The 9,723-nt window shown below is 78.4% G+C and overlaps 1 protein-coding gene across 1 annotated transcript; it reads right to left on the bottom strand.

Annotated features, from left to right (window-relative positions):
* Positions 1 to 94: 94 nt before the first annotated feature.
* On the bottom strand, positions 95 to 8,496 carry H696_06246 (hypothetical protein; the record flags this gene model as incomplete). The annotated part of the gene is made up of 4 exons (XM_009499991.1): positions 95 to 306; positions 431 to 3,362; positions 5,292 to 8,148; positions 8,303 to 8,496. Coding segments are annotated over 4 exons (6,195 nt in total), but the record flags the coding sequence as incomplete, so codon positions are not given.
* Between the last annotated feature and the right edge of the window lie 1,227 nt (positions 8,497 to 9,723).

Raw genomic sequence — 9,723 nt, 5'->3', positions numbered from 1 at the left:
CACACACGCACACACGCACACGCACACACGCACACACACACACCAACACACCAACACACCAACACACAAGCGACGCAAAGGCAGGATCACACACCTCCGGCGACGCATAGGGAGCCGTCATGACGTTGACCTCCGGCGGGCTGGTCAGCATGGCCGACACCCGGGCCGTGGACAGGCTCCTGGCCGTGCCCAAGTCCCCCAGGGCCGCGTACCACTTGCCGGACTCGGGCTGGCGCACCAGCACGTTGCCCGGCTTCAGGTCGCAGTGGGCCACATCATGCCCATGCATGGCCTCCAGGCCGGTGGCTGGCCGGCGCGCGCGTCCGGGCCATGAGCAGGGTGTGTCAGAAAGGCGGATTCCCGTCGGCGGCGGCGGCGGCGGCGGCCGAAGCGTGCATCGCGCGCGCCCTCGGCCGCCGGCCATGCGTACCCCACTGCAGGCAGATGCCCAGCATGTCGGCCGGGCCCAGGGGCATGTCCGAGTCCAGGAGCCCCTGCAAGTCGGCCTGGAACCGGTCCATGATGATGGCCGGGGCCGGGGGCTCGCTGTAGCCGAAGATGCGCACCACATGCGGCGCCCCCCGGAGCAGCCACATGAGGGAGATTTCATTCTGGAAGAGGGCCATGCCCAGGTCGCCGGGGCCGGTGTCCAGCGACAGGCGCTTGACGGCCACCGTGGTCGGGCAGCCCAGCCGCTGGCGGGTGCCGGCGTCGGCCGGCCGGCCGGCCACCACCGTCGCCTGGGTCCCGGCCCCGAGGGGCTCCCCCGGCAGCAGGTGGAACTCCCGGTCCAGGCAGACCAGGGCGCTGCCCGGCAGCGACAGCTCCATGATGGTGTTGAGGATGGTGGCCTCGGCCTCGGCAGCACCGAGGCCCAGCCGGTCGGCCGGCTTGCCGGCGGCCCGGGCACGGCGCCGGCGCCCGGCCAGCAGGACCAGCCCCCCGGCCAGGACCAGCAGCAGCAGGGCCAGCCCCCCGCCGAGGCCCAGCCCGAGGGCCAGCCCGACGGACCGGCCGGCCGGGCGCTCGGGCCCCGGGCCCGGCCCGGCGCACCCCTCCGGCCCGGGGCCCGTGCATGCCGCGCACCCGGGCTCGCAGGCCACACAGCCGGCCGGGGCGCCGGCCCAGTCGGCGAAGTGCCCGGCCGGGCAGGCCTCCATGCAGGCCGGCCCGCCCGGGCTCGGGCCCAGAAGCAAGCCCCCCCGGCAGCGCCGGCACTCCGGCTCCACCGGGCAGGACACCCCGCCGCCGGGCAGGAGCCAGCACGCGCCGCCCGGCGGCCGAGCGTCCGCCACCCGGCACACCTCGCACCCGGGCCCGCAGGACAGACACACTCGAGCCACCGGGCCCGGCCAGGCGTCCCCCTCGGCCGGGGGCCACTCGTACGGCACCTGGCCCGGGGCGTCGCAGGCCGCGGCACACCGGCCGGTGGCCGCGTCCAGCCAGGCCAGGCCCCCCTCGCCGGGGCAGGAGGTGCACCGGTCGGCCGCGTGCCGGCAGGTGCCGCACTCCGGCGCGCAGGCCGCGCACCGGGGGCCCTCCCCCGGCCCGGGGCTCGGCTCCTCCGCCGGCAGGAACTCCCCGGCCGGGCAGGCGTCCAGGCACCGGGCCGGGGCCCGGGCAAGCACCAGCCCCGGGCCGCAGGCCGTGCAGTCACCCGGCCGACAGGGCCCGGGCGCGTCGGCCGCCGGCCCGGCCCGGCATGCCAGGCACCCGGCCGGACACCGGCCACACTGCCCGGCCCCGGCACAGGCAAAGTGCCCGGCCGGGCAGGCGTCCACACAGCCCCCGGCCCCGGTGGGCCCCGGGTCCGGCAGCAGCAGCCGGGCCTCGGCGCAGGCGGTGCACGCCCCCGGGCCGGGCCCAATGCAGCCCCGGCACTCGGCGTGGCAGGCCGCACAGCCGCCCGCCCGCGCGTAAAACCCGGCCGGGCACTCGGCCAGGCAGGCCCCCCGGTGGAGCACCCGGCCGGCCGGGCAGGCCAGGCAGTCCTCGGGCCCGGGGCCGCCGCACGCCGGCCCGCACTCCCGGTGGCAGGGCTGGCACCGGCTGGCCCGGTCGGCGAAGGTCCCGGCCGGGCACCGCTCCACGCAGGCCCCCTCATGGAGCCGGATGCCGGCCGGGCAGGTGAGGCACCAGCCGCGGCCCGGGGCCTCGCACGTGGCGCACGCCTCGTCGCACGCGGCGCACGACGCCCCGACCGGGGCCTCGCCCGGCCGGCAGGACTCCAGGCACTGGGCCGGGCCGCCGCCGCCGCCGCCGCCGCCGCCGGCCGGCGACCCCGGCGCCAGGACCCACCCGCGCTCGCACACCTGGCACTGGGCCAGGCCGCCGGCGTCCGGGCACCGGAGGCACCGGTCGCCGCAGGGGGCGCATGCCTGCCCGTCGGCCGTCGGCCGGAAGCCGGCCGGGCACCCGGCCACGCACCGGCCCGGGCCCGCGTCCCCGGCCGCCGGCATGGCCAGCAGCCCCCCGGCGCAGGTGGCGCACTCGGTGCTGCGCGTGCCGGTGCACATGCCGCACGAGGGGTGGCACGCCAGGCACCGGCCCCCGACCGGCACATGCCCCGGGGCGCAGTGCTGCACGCACTGGCCATCCTGCACCAGGGCCCCGGCGCACAGCCAGCAGTCGCCATCCGTGGGCCCATTGCAGGCGGAGCATGCCCCGTGGCAGGGGTCACAGGCCCCGGGCCCGGACCGGTACCGCCCGGCCGGGCAGTCCGACTGGCAAGTGGCCCCGGCCCCGGGCTCCGGGCGCAGGTCCAGCCCATGCGCGCAGGCCGTGCACCGGTCCGGCTCGGGCCCGGTGCACCCGGTGCACCCGATGGCGCAGGGCTGGCACTGGCCGCCGGGCCCGGCCCCCGGGCCGGGGCCGGCGTCCGCATCGGCAAACCACCCCACCGGGCAGGACGCCTCGCAGGCCCCGGCCGGGCCCAGCCAGAAGCCCGCCCGGCAGCTCAGGCACCGGGCCGGCTGCCCGGCCGCCGAGTGCACGCACGTGGCACAGCCGGCCGGGCAGGCCAGGCACCGGCCGCCCGCGCCCCAGCCATACCCCTCGGCGCACAGGAGGCACTCCTCCGGCCGGCCGGCGCACAGGAGGCACTCCGGCCGGCATGCCTGGCAGGCCATCGACTCCGGCATGGCCACCTCGCCGGCCGGGCAGCTGGCCACGCAGGGCATCCCGGCCCCGGACTCGGCCGACCGGAAGTACCCCGGCTGGCAGGCGGCGCACGCCAGCGGCCCGTCGCACCGGGCACACCCGCCGGGGCACCGGTCGCACCGGCCGGCCGCCAGGTAGCTGCCCTCGCGGCAGGCGGTGCACCGGTCGGCCGAGGCGCAGGCCGCGCAGCCGGGCCCGCACGCCTGGCAGGCCACCCCGGCGGCGAAGGTCCCCGCCGGGCAGCTTCGCACGCACTGCCCCCCGTGCAGCAGCAGCCCGAAGGCACAGTCGGCGCACTCGCCGGCCGAGGCGCACCGGGCGCACCCGTCCGCGCAGGCCCGGCACGCGCCCTCCCCCGTGGGAAGGGTCCCGGCCGGGCAGCCGGCCACGCACACCTCGGCCGCCAGGTGCAGGCCCGCCAGGCAGCTGGTGCACCGGTCGCGCGAGGTGCACGTGTCGCACCCCCGGTCGCAGTCCATGCAGGAGTGCCCGGCGGCGAAGGTCCCGGCCGGGCAGTCGGCGAAGCACCCGCCGGCGTGGAGAATCGCCCCCGCCGGGCAGGACGTGCAGCGGCCGGCCGAGGAGCAGGTGCTGCAGCCGGGCGGGCACCCTTCGCAGGCCCCGCCCGAGGGGAAGCTCCCGGCCGGGCAGCCGGACACGCACGCCCCCCGGTGCAGGAGCGTCCCCGCCGGGCAGGCGACGCAGTGCTCGGCCGAGATGCACTCCGCGCAGCCGGGCCCGCACGCCTGGCAGGCCCCGCCCGAGGGGAAGGTCCCGGCCGGGCAGTCGGCCAGGCACGCGCCCTCGTGCATGACCTTGCCCGGGGCGCAGTTCACGCAGTCAGCGCCGGAGGTGCACCCGTCGCAGCCATTTTGACAAAACCGACACACCCCGCCCTCCAGATACCGCCGGGGCTGGCACCGGGTGCAGGCCGCGGCCGAGGTGCAGGCCGCGCAGTCCGCCGGACAGGCGTCACAGGCGCCGGCCGCCGGGAACATGCCGCCCGGGCAGGCCGCCACACAGGCGCCCTCGTGCCGGAGCAGCCCCTCCTGGCAGGCGGTGCACCCGGCCCCCGGGGCGCAGGCGGCGCAGCCGGCCGGGCAGGCCACGCACTGCGCGCTGCCCGGGTTGAAAGTGCCGGCCGGGCAGCCGGCCACGCACACGCCCCGGTGCAGGACCCACCCGGCCGCGCACCGGCCGCAGTCGATGGCCGAGGTGCACTGCTGGCAGCCGGCCGCGCAGGCGGCGCACTCCGCGGCCCCGGCCCTGGCGAAGGTCCCGACCGGGCAGCTGCCCAGGCAGAGGCCCTCGTGCAGGAAGAAGCCCCGCGCGCAGGCGGTGCACTGGCCGAGGGTCAGGCACGACGCGCACGAGTCCAGGCACCGGGTGCAGACGGCCCCCGGCCCGAGGAAGCTGCCCACCGGGCAGGCCCCGGCGCAGTGGCCCTCGTGCAGCACCAGGCCCCCGGCGCAGGCGGTGCAGCCGCCGGCCGCCACGCACGCCAGGCACCCGGCCGCGCACGGCCGGCACACCCCGGCCAGGGCATACTCCCCCGGCGGGCAGGCCTCCTGGCACTGGCCCGAGGCATGGAGCACCCGGCCCTCGGGGCAGGCGGTGCACCGGTCGGCCGCGGTGCAGCCGGCACACCCGGCCGCGCACGCCCGGCACACCCCGGCCAGGGCATACTCCCCCGCCGGGCAGTCGGCCACGCAGGCCCCCTGGCGCAGGACCAGCCCGCCGGCGCAGGCGGTGCACCGGTCGGCCGCGGTGCAGCCGGCACAGCCGGCCGCGCAGGCCTGGCACGCCCCCCCGGCGGCGAAGGTCCCCGCCGGGCAGCCGGCCACGCAGGCCCCCGCGTGGAGGGCCAGCTCGCCGGCGCAGGCCGTGCACCGGTTGGCCGACCGGCAGGCGGCGCAGCCCGGGGCGCATGCCCAGCAGGACCCGCCGTAGGGGTATGCCCCGGCCGGGCAGTCCCGGTGGCAGGCGCCCTCCCAGGCCAGCTCGCCCTCCGGGCAGGCGCCGCACGGCCCGGGGCCGGGGTAGCACGCCCCCTCGCGCAGGTACGCCCCCGGGGCGCAGGCCGTGCAGGCCCCCCCGGCCGCGGCGCAGGCCGCGCAGCCGGGCCCGCACGCCCGGCAGGCCGCCCCCTCGAGGAAGGTCCCCCCGGGGCAGGCCGGCGTGCAGCGGTCCCCCAGGAGCAGGTGCCCGCCGGTGCAGGCGGTGCACCGGTCGGGCGCCGTGCACGCCGCGCAGCCGGCCGCACAGCGCAAGCACCCGCCCCCCGAGGCCACGGTCCCCCCGGGGCAGGCATCCAGGCACCGGGCCTCGTGCAGCAGCCGGCCGCCGGCGCAGGCGGTGCACCGGTCGGGCGCGGTGCATGCCGCGCAGCCGGCCGCGCAGGGCACGCACGCCCCCCCGGCCAGGCTGCTCCCGGCCGGGCACTCCTCCACGCAGGCGCCCCCATGCAGGGCCAGGCGCCCGGGGCAGGCCGTACAGTGCCCGGCCGCGAGGCACCTCGAGCAGCCATTCAAGCAGCCGACGCACCGGCCGCCCGAGGGGAAGGTCCCCTCCGGGCAGGCCCCCACGCAGGCCCCCTGGTGGAGGAGCAGCCCCGGCCGGCAGGCCTGGCAGCTGGCGTCCGTGGTGCAGGCCGTGCACTCGCTCGGGCACGCGTGGCAGGCCCACCCCCAGGCATGGGTCCCGACCGGGCAGGCCGCCAGGCAGGCGCCCTCGTGGAGGAAGCGCTCGGCCGGGCAGCCGGTGCACCGGTCGGCCGAGGCGCACGTCGCGCACCCGGCCCCGCAGCCCACGCACTCGCGCCCCTCCGAGGGGAAGGTCCCCGCCGGGCAGGCCGCCACGCAGGTGCCCCGGTGGATCAGCCACTCGCCCCGGCAGCCGGTGCACCGGTCGGCCGAGGTGCAGGCCGCGCAATCCCGGCCGCAGGCCTGGCACGAGGCGCTCCCCGGCGCCAGGAAGCTGCCGGCCGGGCAGGCATCCGTGCACACGCCGTTGTGGAACACCCGCCCGGCGGCGCAGGCCGTGCACTGGTCCTCCGCCGGGCAGGCCTCGCAGTGCGCCGGGCAGGCGGCGCAGCGCCCCCCCGCGGCGACCATGCCCCCCGGGCAGGCCTCCACGCAGGCACCCCCATGGAGCAGCAGCCCCCCGGCGCAGGATGTGCAGTGGCCGGCCGAGGCGCATGCGCCGCAGCCCGACGGGCACGGCCGGCATGCCGCCCCCTCGAGGAAGGTCCCGGCCGGGCAGCCGGACACGCACGCCCCCCGGTGCAGGAGCGTCCCCGCCGGGCAGGCGACGCAGTGCTCGGCCGAGGTGCACTCCGCGCAGCCGGGCCCGCACGCCTGGCAGGACCCGCCCGAGGGGAAGGTCCCGGCCGGGCAGCCGGCCACGCACGCGCCCTCGTGCATGACCTTGCCCGGGGCGCAGTTCACGCAGTCAGCGCCGGAGGTGCACTCCACGCAGCCGGGCCCGCACGCCAGGCAGGACACCCCGGAGACATAGGTCCCGGCCGGGCAGCCGGCCAGGCACACGCCCTCGTGGATGACCTCGCCCGGGGCGCAGTTCACGCAGTCGGCCCCGGAGGTGCACCCGTCGCAGCCATTTTGGCAAAACCGACACACCCCGCCCTCCAGATACCGCCGGGGCTGGCACTGGGTGCAGGCCGCGGCCGAGGTGCAGGCCGCGCATTCCACCGGGCAGGCGACGCACCGGTCGCCCGAGGGGTACTTCCCCCGGGGGCACTCCCGCCGGCAGGTCCACCCCTCCAGGAGGTACCCCGCGGCGCAGGTGCCGCACATGCTCGCCGAGGAGCAGGCGGCACAGCCGGCCGGGCAGGGCTCACACACGGCCGCATGGTCCCGGGTGCCGGCCGGGCAGGGGTCCGCCGTGCACATTCCGCCGAGGAGCCTCTGGCCGCCGGGGCAGTCGGTGCACCCGCCGGCCGCCGTGCACCGGGCACAGCCGGCGGCGCAGTCCCGGCACGTGCCCTCCCCGGTGGGGAAGGTCCCGGCCGGGCAGCTGCCCAAGCACCGGCCCTCCCACAGATGGTAGCCCGCCAGGCAGACCGAGCAGCTGCCGGCCGAGGCGCACTCGCGGCAGTATGCCGGGCAGGCCAGGCAGGCGGCCCCGGACTGGAAGGTGCGCACCGGGCAGGCGGCCGTGCACCGGATCCCGTGCAACAGCCAGCCGGCCATGCAGGCCGTGCAGTGGCCGCCCTCGTTGCATTCGGCGCACGAGGCCTCGCACGGCAGGCACGCCCCGGCATAGGGCCGCGACCCGGCCGGGCAGCTGGCCACGCATGCCCCCTCGGAGAGGAGCCGCCCGCCGGCGCAGGCCGTGCACCGGTCGGCCGCGGTGCAGCCGGCACAGCCGGCCGGGCACGCCTGGCACGCGCCCTCCCGGCCGTAGGTCCCCCCCGGGCAGATGGACACACAGGCCCCCCCGTGGAGGAAGAAGCCGGTCGAGCAGGCGACGCAGGTGCTGGCCGATGTGCACGCCCGGCAGTAGTGCGGACACTGGGTGCAGGACGTCCCGACCGGCGAGGAGCTGGCCCGGCAGGTGGGCGTGCATATGCTGCCATCCAGGAAGTACCCCTCCAGGCAGGCCGTGCACTGCATGCTCTCGGCGCATGCCGTGCAGCCGGCCCAGCATGGCCAGCACACGCCCGCGGACTTGACCGTCCCCGCCGGGCAGGCGCCCAAGCAGGCGCCCGCGTGAAGCACCCGCCCGGGCGAGCACGTCGTGCACTGGTCGGCCGAGGTGCACGCCGCGCAGCCGGCCGGGCAGCCTTCGCAGGCGCCCCCGGTGGGGAAGGTCCCGGCCGGGCAGCTGGCCATGCACAGGGCCCCCTGGTGGAGGTACTGGCCGACCGCGCAGGCGGTGCACCGGCTGGCCGAGGTGCAGGCCACACAGCCGCCCGGGCAGGCGGCGCACCCGCCGGCCTGGAGGAAGAAGCCCGCCTCGCAGACAAGGCACCTGCCGGGCCGAGGGGCCGAGCCCCGGGCGCGCGGGGAAAGTCTCTCCCTGGTCAGTATGGCGGCTGCCGCGCGTTCACAAATGTGGCCCCGTCGCCGGTGCACCCATAAGCCCCTGCTCGCCCGCCGGCCTTCCCCACACAGCGCGCACGCACTCTTCAAGCATCCGGTCATAGACGGTGCAGCCGGGGCCAGCCGGCAGATCCAACGACAGGAGGTCCCCCGGGCCGGGAGGCCGGCCCAGGGCGGCGGCGTGCTGCAGCCGGTCGGCGGCGGCGCTCGGCCGGCCGGCCAGCGCATGGCAGCCCCCCAGCAGGAGGACCAGCCCGGCAAGTATGAGCGCGGCCATGCCCCAGGCCGGCGGTCGGACGGGAGGCGGTGTTATCATGCTCGGATGGGGCGGCAAGACAAGGTGAGATGGAGGAGGGAGATCGGTGATTGGGGCCGAAAGAAAAAAGCCCCGGCCCGCGCTGTCCCGGCCCTTGATTCGCCGGCGGGCCGGGCAATGGCCATCAAGGCCCCCAGCGGCCCGAGTGCCAGGGCCACGGGCCTCGCCGCTCGGCTCCGGCCTCGGCCGAGGGCCGCGCGAGGACGCCCGGCCAGGGGGCGAGGCGAGGGAGGGCCGGGTCGCCGCGGCCCGTGCCCGCCAGAGGGGCAGCCAGCCCACCGCGCCGACAGGCGCCCGTGTCGGCGGCGGCCGGCGAACGGGACGAATGGAGGAGCCCCTCCGGCCCAGATGGCCCATTCCCCCGGGCGGACACGCCGGCGCACCGACGCCCATCCGGGCGCAAAGCGAGAACACCCGGCCAGCGCAGCCTGAAGGCACGCCAGGGGGCGGCCTGGCGCGAGCGCGACCGCGGCGACACGGCCGGCGAGCGGGGCCCGCCCATGGCGCGGCCACTGTTGCCCGGGGCAATGGAGAGATCCGCCCCGGCACGGTCAAACCGGACCCGGAGAGGGGAGGGCGCGATCAGCAGAGCCGCGCCTGCCGCCTGTGGGCGCCCGCATGAATAACAAACAGGGGCTCACGTTCGCGCCGTTCGCCCGCCGCCCGGGGGGAGAACACCCAGGCGCCCGGGCGCATGCCTTTGTGGCCCTCCGTCGGCCGGCCGCCGGAGGACAAGCCCCGCCCGGCCTCCGAGGCGGCCTTCATCGCCCAGGGGCCCGGCAGCGGCCCCCCACATCCTGCCGCCGTTTGAGTTCATCCTCACAGAGAGAGAGTGAGAAAGGCGGGGGGCCGAGCGGGCCCGGCCGGGGAGGGGAGTCCGCGCCCTCGGCGCCGGGCTGCCTGCTCGGGGGGCCGGCAGGACGGGCCCGCCAGCCGGCCGAGCCTCGGGCGGGCCCCATGTGCCGACGCTTGTGTCGCCCGGCGCCCCCTGGCGGCGGATGCCTGTTGTTGGGCGAGCGCGCCGTGAGCCTTTTCGGCTGGCCGCCGGCAGCCGGATCACCATGCCGGTGATCACTCGCTTGCCGGGCGTCACACGGCAGCCAATCGGCCCATGTAACCGGCACCGGGAGTAGATGCTTAACCGAGCGCCCGCCGGACCTGCCGCGCGCCCCAGGCGGCGTCCGCCCA

This window comes from Fonticula alba (genome assembly GCF_000388065.1).
Source record: "Fonticula alba strain ATCC 38817 unplaced genomic scaffold supercont2.37, whole genome shotgun sequence".
Classification (NCBI taxonomy): domain Eukaryota; order Rotosphaerida; family Fonticulaceae; genus Fonticula; species Fonticula alba.
The sequence above is the reverse complement of the archived record's forward strand: the minus strand, read 5'-3'. Positions and strand labels throughout refer to the sequence as shown.